At 35.7% G+C, this 14518-nt stretch overlaps 1 protein-coding gene across 1 annotated transcript in view; it reads right to left on the reverse strand.

The window, feature by feature from the left end:
* The window catches only part of VRK1 (vaccinia related kinase 1), an 85686-nt gene that overhangs the window by 46212 nt on the left and 24956 nt on the right, over positions 1 to 14518 (reverse strand). The window contains exon 2 of the mRNA XM_011991652.1: positions 2517 to 2681. Within this exon, the coding sequence (XP_011847042.1) occupies positions 2517 to 2676 (160 nt within the window). The 5' untranslated portion in view covers positions 2677 to 2681. The remainder of the gene's footprint in view (positions 1 to 2516; positions 2682 to 14518) is intronic.

A 14518-nucleotide genomic window follows, 5' to 3' on the forward strand; every position in this document is an offset into this window, starting at 1 on the left:
ATAAAATATATTTAAAAAATTTTAAAGCATCATATACAAAGATCAAGAGTCAAAGGGCAGCAAGATGGCTGAAGCACAGACTTTGAGGAGATAAAACGGATGAAGATAAATGTTGTATATGAAGGGTCTTGTATGTCACTCTTTAAAAGTCTGGCACCTTATTTGAAGGGCACTGGGGAGCCATCAGAGAGGTTTAAACAGGATGATCATATTATCTGATCAGTGTACTTGGTCATAAAAGCCATACTGATAACAATGGTGTGCAAGGCAGCAAGACTGGGACAGAGAAGATTCGGTGCTACAGTCAGAGTCCAGACAAGACATAATAATGACCTGACCAGGACAGTGGCTGCAAAGGTGGAGAGAAATGAATGGATCTGAGAAGTCACCCAGGTAAAACAACAGGACTAGAAAAGGAACTAGGATATTAGTGAAGGAATGCTCAAGAATGCCTTCCCAGTTTCTGGCTTCAAGGCTGTCATTCATTGAGACAATCCTCATGACAGGATCAGGAGATAAAAGATGATGATACGAGTTTTAGAAATGCCTGTAGAATATCTAAGTAGAGATTCCTTACAGGCCAGTGGCTACGGACCTGGACTCAGGAAATCGTGTCCTAGGCTACAGAAAAAAACAGAGAGAAATCAACAGTAAAGAGACAGTAAGAGAAGCTTGACATCACTCAGATAGAATATATAGAATAAAAAGTGAACAGAAGAAGAAAAGCTGGAACACACAGAAGTGCCTATAAAGATGACGAAGCACAGCCAGAAAAGCAGAAAGAAAACTAGGGGAAAGATATGTTATCATAAACGATAATGGAAGCAATTGTTACGAGAAACAAAGATAAACAGTATCAAATGCTATAGAAAAAAATGCAAAGAAAATTCAAAAGCAATCTTTTTAATTCATTAACAGCAATTGCTGATGATCTTGAATCTGGCTGTTTCAGTGTATCACAGAGAGAGAGACTGGAGGCGACAATACTCAAGCAAGTGCTTCCTTTTACAGATTAGTCATCCCAACCTTATAAAAGTAAAGTTTTATTACAGAGGTCAAATCATTGCCTATTAAAAATACTATTAGATGGCATCTTTTGATGATAAATACAGATAAAACAGAGACACATACAAGGCAAGTTTTAAATTTGCAAACGGTTACAAAAGTAAATTAATATAAAATGAAGAACTATTTTTTTAGAGACAGGTTTCTATTATTATAGGATGGCATAAGTCCACATATCTTGTAGTAAAGACAGCTTATATAATCTACCATCTCCCCTAAATCACAAGATCAAAAATATATACCTGGCTAATATAGCCACTACTCTTTCATGATGTATAAGGATTTTTGCCATAAATCAGAGATACAGCCTAGTTCACTGGAATGGGTTTGGCTCTCAACAAAACGAGAGAATCAACACATATTTCACAAAAAGGGTGCCACTGACCGACAGGAATCATATGTATAAAATATGATAAAGCACTAGATTTCAAGCTATGTTTCATAAAGATAGCTACAGAAGCTGCAACTGACCAACGGCAGCCCACTGGTCCTGGAGCAGGTGAAGTGTTTACTCCTCTTGAGTAAGGGCAAAGGTCATTCACCTACGTCAGTGGTTCTCAAACTTTAGCATGCATCAGAATCACCTTGATCAAACACTGCTGGGCCCTCCCCCTACGGTTTCTGATTGGTAGTCTGAGGTAAGGCTCAAAAATCTGCAGGTCTAACAAGTTCCCAGGTGACACTAATCTGTCATATTATTAGTATTCTGAGTAAGATATTGCTAAAAATAAAATTTTATAAACCTCCATTCCAGAAATTAATTAATCTGAGATTAGAAGTAGAGTGAGAATATAGAATGGAAAAGTTAGAAAAATCAGAAGCAAATATGAATTGCATTGTATCACTACTAATATTTACTGGGGAAACAGCTTTAGAAGCAATCAGGTAAAATATTTTTTAAGTCCATAATTTAGTTAATATAACAATTTCAGGATTCCACAAGGGGTCCCCAAAAATTTCAGAATAAGTATGTTAGTTATCTGCACATTTAATCAGGCCTAATATGCAGTTTCTGGGTAATTCTCCTAGTTCCAGTATGATGGCTAAGAGCGTTGCACAGAAAGAAACAAGAAACCCACACTTGTAAAAGATTTGCAAATCTCCAAATTAGACAGAGGGAATAAATCCCACATAGGTGGAGGTGGGAGGGGAAAGATATGTACATGGGTTTCTTTGGGTCTCAAAAGAGATTAAGATTACATAAAGTATCTTAAAAATCTAAAGTCCTAGTGCTCACTAATGATAGTATTACAGCTATCTTACCCTCTTTTTCTGTTGTGACTGCATTAGCAATTTCCACTCCTACGTTAGAGATGCATTTTTGCTTAATCAGAAACTATTAAGTTGACTGCAGATTATTAGGAACATCCTATAACAGCTCATAATTGAGAAACCATTTTCATAAGCATATACATCTTTGGATTGACCATTAGAAGCAGTCACACACTTACCAAGATATATACAGCCAAAGCCTCCTTGGCCAATAGGTAATCCTACTTTCCATTCCTTTTTTGCCATGTCAGTTATTATCTCCCCAACTGCAAATTGTTCTGCAAGATGTCTCTTTGCGGGGCCCTGTCTTCCAGCTTGAGCTGCTTTTACACGAGGCATTTTCACTATAACATAAAACAAGGAAACGGTCAGAATGATAATCTTAGAAGTGTTCAAAACATTTTTCCCTAAGGAAAACTTCTATATGGAGATGCTGTTCAAATTCCTACTTACTCCAAAACTTAAAGGATATCTGTTAATTCTGACTTATAATGGCTCAAATCCTATTTGATTATCTCTTAACTTTGGAGAAGAGACAATAAAATCATACATGCAATTATTTTCAAGGAAATAATTAGGTTTAAGTTCCAATGGCATAATGATCAACTACAACTAAAAATGCTATTTAACAACAAAGAATTGCTCTATGAAGTTGAGAAGGAAAGGTGCATGCAATCAGAATGCATATTTTATAGGAACAAAATGAAGAGTTTATTAAGGTCAATACCGATATGACAAAACATAGTACAGAGATTGAAAACATAAGGCAATTGAGCACAAGGGGAAAGGGCAAAGGTTCCTGGAACATGCTAGTAAATGCTTTACACAGGTTCCCATCCATCCTCATGACTCTGTGAAGATTACATCATCATCCCCATTTCGAGGAAATTAAGGCTCAGCAAGCTGGTAAGTGGTGGAATAACAGAAATTTGCACTGATGACTACCTGGCTCCAAGACCTCACCAACATGCTCCACAATTATGGAAGTCACTGTAACGAAGGAGCACAACTTTCAAGACAGGAGAAACTGTGGCTTAGTCATCTGGGCAAAGCTGTGGACACCCAGCATTCGTAAGTTTCCTTTCTCATTAACTGTCCTTTAGGAGATGGATCATGACTCACTTTTCTCAGTAACACATGAGTTTATCATAACATTCAGAGAAAGCACTGTTTTATTGTGAAAAGAGCACTGACTGAAATCAAAAGGCCTGGATTGCAGGTAAGACACCGGCTGGTTGGGTAATCTTGATCAAGTCACTCCACGCTGGGCTTCAAGTGCCCTCAGGTGTAACTCACTTCGTTGATTGAAGGAACTCAATTTGTACTAGTATGCATGTGTACATGTATGTGTTGTGTGATTTCAAACTCTCGGTTCTACAAATACTAATCAAAAAAGATTTAAGACAAGTATTTGTTAGGTTCCATAGTTCCCTAAAAACATACTGGAGATACATAAAAGAAAGAAGGTTAATAAGAATCATTAAGACAGTATGCAATACTTGAAATGGTTATTCACATGAAGGAAGTCTGTAGCTCAGTTTAGCTCAGTTTTGAGCCTAGATACGCTACATACATACACAGTACATTTAACTGGAATTTTTCAGCAACTCACCCCGTATCTCTTCAAATATACAAACTCCTTATCTGCAAATGTTCCTTATTAATTTAGTGGGGATTTTTAAATTGAATTTTTCCCATAGAATACTAATACATCTTTGCTGTCTAAATCTTCTCTAAGCAAAAACATCTTCAAAATAAATAAATGTATCTCTGTTATTTCTTCGTATCAATTAGTTCTCTTAATGAATGTGTTTTCAGTCATGGTAAAATCTTGCAAAATGGAATTTCAGTGCCAACCAAGCTAGCCTAGACTCAAACACAAAAAAAGGTTATTTTTACACCTATGGTAGTAAACCAAATAAGAGAAACAACTAAAACACATAGTACTTCCAAATATTAAAACAGATGCCCTTCTGAATTTTAACCAACTTTATCAAATCATCAATCTCTTATTTGACTGGTTCCTTACAGTAATCAAAATAGTTTAAAATGAGTGGACAACATGTTTTTTATCTTTATATATCTCAAAATAGTGACTGCACAATCTTTTGTGTTTTTCTGAAATTCCTTTCCAGAAGTGACAAAAATATCATATTTTAAATGAAATATTCTGGCTCAGCATCTACTCAATGTAAATTGTGGTCAATAAAAAGTGATTTTCCTCCAAATAAAGCTGTTTGCTTTTATTTTTAGTTTTATTTCTGTGGCCAACTAATTGAAACTAATTGTAATAATTAATTAAGGCTTGGAATGACTTTCTTTCCTAAAAATAGTCCCACAGAACAGCGTCATCACTGTCAGTCTCTTCAATACGCTTCTAAATCACAGCTCCTGAAGGTTAACGCTGCACGTGGTGGAGGCAGCAGCACAGCTGTTTCATCTCCCTGAATTCCCCCATAAACCTGGACAGGACAACTGGAGAGCGAAACTCAAAACCCATGGATAACCTCTCCAACCAACCAGAGGAACAATATCCCCTTATCTCTACAAATCCCAAAATTTGAGCAGGTGAAGACAGACCATGACAAACAGCAACAAGTTGTGTGTGGTATCAGCAACTGTAAAGAAGGAAACAGAAGAAAGTGTGGTGCCTCTGATAAATCTGAGAATCCCAAAATTATCTATCAGGAGCTACTTGTTTTAGAAGCACACAAGACCCTGTGAGAAAAGCAACTGAAACAAGAAGGGCTCTGCCACTCCTACAGCCAGGAAGTGCAAGTGGTCCTTGGTGAGGTCTCAAGAGGGTGAAGCCTGTTGCCTCTACAAACTCTCAAAACTAACCAGTCAAGGCCCCTTCTAGGTCAAAGCCTCAGGCTGAGGAGAAACTGCTAGGGATGAAGCCAAAGTGAGCATCACAAGGATAACACAAAGAAAGGAAAAAGAAAGCTCAAATGAAAGTGGACCTATAAGTTAGCCTCAGTATTTTGGAATACTACACAAAAACAAGTGAAGAGTGGGATCTAGAGAATGACATACACTCTCCCTGAACCATACCATCTAAAACTAATTGCAAATAAGGGAAAACTGGCTGCATACAAAACTCAGCAACAAAAAGAGATCAAAGCTCAGTCCCACACTAAGTTCGTATTTTTAAAGAGAAAAAAAAAAAATCCCTTTAGAAAAGTACATAAGAAAACATGCCTCCCAAAAGGTGGATAGCTATAAATTAGTATTTCAAAACAAGCTAAAAAACACTTTATATACAGACTAACATCAATCAGAATTAGAAAAATTCAGAAATCAGATGACAGAATAATTGAAAATGAAAGACAAAAATCAGTTCAGAAATAAAAACTAAATTAGAAGGAACATAAGAGTAAATAAAACTTTTCAACGACAAGAGAAATAGTGAAAAGGAAAGAAACAAAAAATCAAAGAAGACAAAAAAAATTTTAAGAAAACATACACAAAAAAACCAACATACATACAACAAAGAAAATCAAAGCAAGGGAACAGAATATTAAAAATCCTTTAATTCAAGAAAACTTTCCTGAACTTAATTTAAAAAAACATAAAACTACACTTTGAAAGGTCATATCACATACATTTGAAAGATCAACCCAGAATGACCATCACCAAGATACAATTTAGTTAATAGTAAATGAAAATATTTTTTGAGCATCTGCAGATATTTTATAAGGAAAATAAAATCAAATTGTCATCACTTTAACAGCAACATTTCACGCCAGGGGGGAAAAAAATAACATATTTAAGACTCAAGGAAAGAAAACATGAACCAAAGATTTTATACCCAGCTAAATTTCGAGTATAAAGACTGCTAAGTGTTATCAATATAGAAAACAGCAATAAGAATCTACTAGAGAAGAAGTCCAGTAGAAGGGGTCGGCCACTCCCACAGCAATATCCAAAATGACTAAAGAAATGTCAGTAACAGTGAGCAGAAAATATATCCTTGTAGAACTGAAACTCAACGAGGGTTACAAAAGAGAGAAAAGAGTATATAATGGGCAAATGTACTGACACTGTAGATATAGTACAACTATCAAAAAATGGGATAACATATGCACAAAGGGCAACTTTCCAGAACTCATATTGTGATACTTGGTTTTGTTAACTAAGACTGTTGTGTGCATACATGTGGAATGATGCAAATGACTAAGTATGTGATATTATTATTCTATCATTCCCTTGTGTCCCTAAAAATCAGGATTCAGATATGGAAGAAAAAGATGGAGACAAAAGACAGAAGAGGTAAAGTTCAAAATGCTGTACTTGGAAATATTTTTAGTTCAGAAAGTATCTTTAAAATAATCACATACACAGAAACACATCTTTGTATTTCCTAGCCCCATTCACTAAAAAGCTTAGAAACAATAATCAACCCAGCAGCAAAGAGCATCCCTAGCACACAAATTGTATTCTTGAAATACCACTTCCCATGAAAAGAAACCAGGTTCCTTAACAAAATGATTATTGCTCCTATAATTAATAATCACCAAGGGATCAAAACTGGAAATTTTCTCATACTCAACGAGCCTGCCCAGGGCATTCCCACCTCCCTCTCAAAAAAAAATCAAAAGAAAACACTCCTAAGCAAAATCTGTATTTCATTTCCTGTAAACTATTAGTAACCTCTGCCCATTTTTCTTTCGAATTATTAGTCTTGCTTTTTATTTCCAGGCACATCTTATATGTTGCATATTAAATAGAGTACCTCTGTGTCTTGCAAAGAGTCTTCCCAATATATATATTAGTAACTATTTATTTTGGGGCACTGTTTATTTTTTGCTTTGGATTTCATGTTACCCTTAGAAAGACCTCCTCCAGTCAAATTATATTTTTTTAATATCCCATGTTTTCTTTGGGTTATTTTACGGTTCATATTTTGCTGGTTAACATTTTGATCTGTTTACACCTATTTTGGTATAAGATATGAAGGAGAAGTCCAGCTTTTTCCAAATGGATATCCAGCTTTGTTTTCTTTCTTTTCCTCAGTCAATATACATTAAAGAAATCCAGTGTTTAAAGAACTTAAATATAACACATCATACCAACTCAACTAAACCAAGTACAAAAAATATTCATATAAAGTTGTTCACACGTACATTCTAGATTACCAGTTTCTTTGCAAAAAAGAAAAATAGAAAAAAAATCAGATTTATGAACTAGCATTTGAAACTAACTTTGTGCTTAGGTTAAAACTTCCCTCACATCTAAATCTCCACATAAACGTTAAGAAGTCACTAAAATATATTCAGTTGCTCTGCACGATGCCACTATGACAGAAATACTTCTTCAAAACGTATCTAAATGAAACTCCCTCCTGTGACTTCTAATGGAAAAAGATGTGAAGGATTCCCTCTTGCTCTTGCTGGCCCCTATAATCTCAGGTGGCCTCAGGCAACCAATGGCCCTGTCAGTCCTCGGGGGCTGCTTCAGTCAGGTATAAGCAGGGCCAATGGTAGTGTATTAATAAATACTTGTTCAATACTTATCTTTTAACATCTTGAGAAACACAAAAGACTTAAATACAGCTGATATACCACATACTCATATAGAGCTATTTAACACAATCTTCCTAGAAAAAAAAATTATACTTGGTGGCAGTTATAATTTTTTTAGTGTGCTGCTGAATTCTATTTGATATTTTATTTAGGAACAAGACTCATATTCAGATGAGATTGGGCACATTCAGGGTGGTATAGCTGTAGACAAGACTGATATTAATAAGACTGGTCTGTAGTTTACTTTTTCTGCTACATTTATCTGTTTTAGTATCAATATTATGCTCACTTCATAACAAGATTTTGGAAGCTTTTCTTCCTTTACCACAATCTAAGGAGTTTAACCAGCATTTGATCTATTCCTTAAGGTTTTGAAGACTACAACTGTGAAAGTCTGACACTACAAAGTGCTGGTAAGGAGGTGGAATAAGCAGAATTCTACACTGTATACTGTTTCAAACATTTTGAAAATTCGTTTGGCAGTACCTGCTAACTGATCCAGCAATTCAACTTCTATGCATGTACATGTCCACCCAAAGACAGGTACAAGAATGATAGTAACAGCTTTATTCACAACAGCCACAAACTGGAAACCTGTATGTCCATCAACAGGAAAATGAATATAGTAAGACAGATGAACATACCAAACACTGTGTTAAGAAAAAGCAGCACCAGACAGAAGAGTACATACTACATTCCATTTATATGAATTTCAATAATAAAACAAATCAATAGTGATACAAGTCAAACAGCAGATATCACTTTGGGGACTAAGAGTCAGAAGAAATGGCTGGAGGTGGAAGGTTCCTAGGGATCTGGTAGCATTCTATATCCCAATCTTGGTGTTTTAAACAATTGGTTCATGTTACAGAAAGTAATCAAGAAGTATACTTATTATTTCATCCTGTTTATTTATGTAAAATTAAAACAGTAAGTAAGGTACACAAATCACAAGTGTGTTATAACAGTGTCCATTCAGGAGCTAGAATACACACAATCAATTAAAACAAGAAAATGTAACATAAAAAATCATTAATCTGTAAAAAGTTGTCAAGTGCTAACAGACGTAAAAGAAAACTTGAAGGAATATGGAACTAGCAAATGTAGGGAGCAGTTACTGTCTCCAAGGTTAAGGGAGAGTGCCCAAGAAAGGAAAACTTCACTGGACAGACAGTGGCAGTGACCCACTGCGTGGTAGGGTAGTTCTCTGCAGGGCCAGTGGGCTAGAGCTGATCCACAGGAATCTGCTGCCCACGAGATACTGTTAGGAGCAACAAGCTGCCTACCAGGGTGCTAATGAAGCTTACAGGAGAGTAAGCAGAGCTGACAGCCACACCTTAAGAGAGTAAGAAAAACAAACAAATGAACAAAAAACAAGCACACTGCAACAAGAGAAGCCCTTCCTCTGCTAAGTGTTGCAGTATCCCTTCCTCACCTTCTACTGACAAAATCTAACACTGTCCAGGAAAAGAAAAAATATTTAAAAGATCTAGCTCAAGTATATAAACAGAGGAAAAAAGGGGTGAATTTGGAGGTGAGAGGCAATAAATTACTAACTTGCACAAGTGTAAAATGATAAAATTTTACAAATGTACATACACTTGTGCGACCACCAGACAGAGAACATTTTCATCACACCATAAAGTTCCCTAGTGCCCCTGCCTGCCAACACCTATTCCTGTTCTCCCAGACAAAGGCTTATTACCGTGCCTCTCAGGGTGTGCCACTTTCTTTCGAGAACACAATTCTGCCAGCTTTTCTGACATCTGTGTCTCAGGTTCCCTTTCAGCATCCTCCCATACCCTATTTGACCTTCACTGCATTTGGCAGCTCCTTATTTTCTGGTTAAGGGCTACAGAAGCTTCTCAGTTTCTGAGAATATGAAATCACTGTGTTTCAATCTCCTTGTTGCTTTCGGGCAATTTCTTAAAAGAAGAGGAATTATTTAAAACCAGAAGTCCCCGCTCAAAGAAATAACATAATCACAAGTATTTGCTTCAGTAAGTTAGTGAGTTTTCTGAAGAACTTAAAATACTAATTCGAATTAAACAATTGCTTTAGTACATTATAGGTTTCTTCTAATAATGAAACCAATGCTTGCATTAAGGTTTCTATTAATGAATACATTGAAAAGCACAAACTTTAACAAAATTAAATCTTCCCACATAATTTCAGCCCCTCTGACTCTATGCAAATCTACTTTTATAGTAGCCAATGCAACAGAAAGGTTTCAAAGAAAAAAAAAGTTTAGCATTACATAATCTGACCACTTCTTTTCCTTTGATATTAAATGAAATGCAGATGCAACTGAAAAGCACATCAAGATGCAAATCAATACTGCCCTTTGCTGAAATCACTCATTGGTATATTCCATATTAGCATATTCACCAAAATTTAATTGTAAACAGAGTAATTATGGTACTAAAGTTATTAAATACACAAAGCAAGCTTGGAACTATACATATTCAAATAGAATTTCAGTGGCAGATCAACTTTTATATCTGCAACAATACCCTAATTAATAGTCAGCTCTGATGATAAAATGGTCCTCTGTTTTTCAGATAACATTCCAAAAAAAGTTCTGCTATGAATATTAAAACAAAGTTTTGTGAATAGATTTTTTAAAATTTCAATAGCTATATTTATCACAATATGGTACTGTATTTAGACAACTGGCATTCTTCAAGTCCTGGATTCAAATTTGGAATTTTTTTTTAACCTTCTGCTGAAGAGAGGAAAAAGGCTTGAATGAATCACAACAATGACACTTACACTTAATGAGCTCTATGAATTTATCATACCCAAACTGGAAAATTACAATGCTGAATAAAGCTCGTTATACACTGAATGACTACTCATAAATTTTCCCTAAAATAGTTATGCATGTAAACTCCTTTAGGGGGTCATATATTTTTATGAAATTTTCTTTAAAGTCATAAACTTCTTTAATATGTTTTATATTGTATAGAGACATTCTGATTCAAGGATAATTCTGGACAAACTGGACCTCACCATTCCATTAATATAGAACCAACATATTTTTATCTCTATTCTTCCCAGCACAAAGCCTTTTCTCTCATATAACCTCTCCTTATACACTGATTGACAGTTTCCCCATACCTAAAGACCTATCTCTTCTGAAGTCAAATATGACCTCTGAAGTTTCAGTACTGTTTGTACCTCTTATTGAATGTGATAAATAACTGTTCCCTATAAGCTTATCAGCTCCTGGTATATGAGAAATGTCTTAGTCACAATACACTGTAGTTAGGAATTCACTAAATTCATAAAAGTAAACAGCAAAAAAGTTAAGTTAGTATTTTTCCCCTACTACTGGATGTCTAACTTTATGCTTAATATACATCACCCAACTGCAAAGGACAATGTCATTCCTCAAAAGTCCAGCAACCACCCTCTACAATGACTATGTCGAACTCTATTCTTCCTCAAAACTCTAATTCCCCATCCTCTGCCATAATTATCAACAGATGACCTACTCCAGTTTAGACAGAAAACAGAAACTTCAGATGGGAATTCCCTATCTTTCTAAGAGTCACTCCTACAAACCACCTGCACCCACTTCAAGCCAATCCTAGCTTCCTTATCTCCTATCACATTGAAAGAAATTATCCTCCTCCCATCAAACATCAAGTCCTTCACCTTTGCTTTGGATCCCATCCCCTAAAACCTCGTCAAGACTTACGCTATTCATTAATCCTTCTCTCATATATTCAATGTCTCCGTCAACTAGATCTTTCCCATCAGCTTTTAGAAATGCTTATGGCTTTGTCATTTAAAAAAATTAATGTTTTTAATCCCCCTCTGCTATCATCCTTTCTTTTCCCTTTCAATGCTAAATGTTTCAATAATCGTCTGTACGTGCCAATACCTCCCTTCTCCTACTCATCCAACTCACTCCATCTGAGATCCGCCTTCATGATTCCTCTCTAACCCTTGCTAAGGTCACCAGTGACCTCCATGTTATGAAATCTAGCTGACACTGAATCATCTCATTTGCCTGCCCAGAAGTACTCAACACTGTTCATTCTTTCTTTCTTGAAACATTCTCTTCCCTTTGCTTTCAAAATACAGTAGTATCCTGGATTCCAGCCTACCATTTAGGTTACTCACAGTCCTAGGCAATTTGAGGAATACAGTAAATTCTTCTTTCAAGATGAAATGAGCTTTTTCGTTCAGGCAGCTTGTTCCACTTTATCATATACAGTTTTCCAGGGTTTTATCATGTTACAAAAGCAGACCACCTACATTTCCACAGCTTACACCAAAATACAAATTTTATTATGTGAAAATAAATTATATATTTAAAAATGTGCTACTAAATAAAATTAAGATCTTTGGAAATTCAGGACATTTATTTGAAAAAATAATTGATGTTTATTCCTTTAAGTTAACAGATCTCTAGGAAAAAGTCTGCAGTCTCAAAGAGGTATCTGTACACCCACGTGCACAGCAGCACTATTCACAATAATAGCAAGAGGTGGAAGCAACCTGAGTGTCCATTGATAGATGAATGAATAAATGTGGCATGTATATACAATGGAACATTATTCAGTCTTGAAAAACAGAAGTAAATTCTGACACGCACTACACCGCAGATGAATCTTGAGGACAGTTATGCTAACTGAAATAAGCCAGGCACAAAAAGAGAAATACTGTATAATTCCATTTATACCAAGTACCTAAAGTAGTGCAATTCACAGAAACAGAAGGTAGAATGGGTGCCAGAGGCTGGAGGGAGGGAGAAATGAGAGTTGTTGTTTAGTGGTATATAGAGTTTCGAATTTGCAAAATTAAGTTCTGGAGATCTGCTTCACAACAATATGAATACACTTAACGCTACTGAACTGTATACACTTACTTAAAAATGGTTAAGATGGGAAATCTGTTTCTTATCACAATTTTTTAAAACACAGTTTCTAGATGCAGCCGACAAAAAAGGCAGAAATTAAGTTGAATCAAGATAATACCAACATGTTCCTGGTGACTACAGTCATTCCTCCTCCCATACACACACAATTGGAAAAGCATTACAATTGGTATTGTTTTCAGAGGTTATTCTTATAGATGCTAATTACATAAATGTACTAGTTATCACAGCAATAAATGTTAACTGTGGATCATGTAAATTCATGAAGAAGGGTAATGACATAGTCTGTTCATTCATTCACTCTACAAATAGTCACTGATAATCTACAATGTGCCAAGCACTGTTCTAGGCACTTGCTATACCTCAAGGAACAAAACAAAAGTCCTGCTCTTTTGACACATTATTTCAGGAAGAGACAGATAAAAAGAACAAATAATGCATGTTACCTAATATTTCAGAAAACGCAGTCATGTTTTAAAAACATAAAGCAGGTAAAGGGAGATAGAGGATAGCGAGTAGAAGGTGGAAGGGGAAAGCTTGCAGTGTTAAACAGAGTGGTCATGTTCAGCCTCCTCTGAAAGGACTTTGCTCATCGGAACAAGGACTGGAAGGAGTTGAGGGAGAGGACCATGTGAGTATCTGGGCAGAGAGTATAAGCGGAGGGATGAGTTGTGCAAAGACCCTAAGGTAAGAGCATACCTGGCAACCAAAGAGTAAGAATGCCAGTGTGGTTGGTGTGGCGTGAGTAAGGGGGAAGCAGGAGATCAAGTCCCAAAAGTTAGCACAGGAGCAAGAGATCAAGTAGGGTCCTGAAGGCCACTGTCAGGACTCTGAATTTCACCACAGGGTAAACGTATTTCTACAACATTTGGAACTTGCTGTATATTTGCATTGTAATTCACAACACTTCAACCAAATTAAAAATCATACACTGAACACCTGAGTCAAGAAAAATTCTCCTGCTGACTTAATTCTCACCAAAGTTTTTACATTTGTTATATTTTTTGCTAATATACTTTTGCTAAGTCCATTCTTAAAATACATTCCATCTATAAACTATATAAGCTTGATACAAATCCAAAATGTTAAGTGCTTCTGTAGTGCCTCTGTCACAAGTCACCTCAAGATAGGAATGGTTTTGCAATGAATCAAATTCTGTTTCTAAAAAGTAGAGAATAGGACTAGACCCTACTCTCCCTTTAATGTAAATATCAGTAATTTAGTAGTGCTATTAGAGTGAATGGTTTGCAAAAAAAAATTTTTGACGATATAAAAACTTTTACCATGCTACACTCTTCTTAAAGTTTAAAATAAAAACAATACTGAGTACCATTGGAATTCTACATTATTACAACATATACTGCCTGCTTAATTTGTTTACTCAACAAATAATTATTGACTGCATACTCTGTGCAGGAACTGTTCTACAAGACAAGAATAAAGAGTGAACAAAGCAGACAAAAACCCCTGCCTTCATGGAGCTTATATTTTATTCAGTAGAGAAAAATAATTTTTAAAAAATTAAAACATGTCATATGTCCAATGGTATAAGGGCTAAGGACAAAAAAAAAAAAAAGCAGGGACAGGGAGTTGGGGGCGGAAGGGAATGAAATTTAAAAAGATGGTCTGATAAAGCCTCACAAGAAAGTGACATTTAAGCAAAAACTTGTTTAAAAAAAAAAAAAAGTGAGAGAATCTAGCCACACACATGCTCTATAGGAAGAGCATCCCACATGGAGGGAGGAGCGACTACAAAGGTGTTAAGGCA

The sequence above is a fragment of the Mandrillus leucophaeus genome, unplaced genomic scaffold (assembly GCF_000951045.1).
Source record: "Mandrillus leucophaeus isolate KB7577 unplaced genomic scaffold, Mleu.le_1.0 Scaffold4, whole genome shotgun sequence".
In the NCBI taxonomy this organism is placed as follows: domain Eukaryota; kingdom Metazoa; phylum Chordata; class Mammalia; order Primates; family Cercopithecidae; genus Mandrillus; species Mandrillus leucophaeus.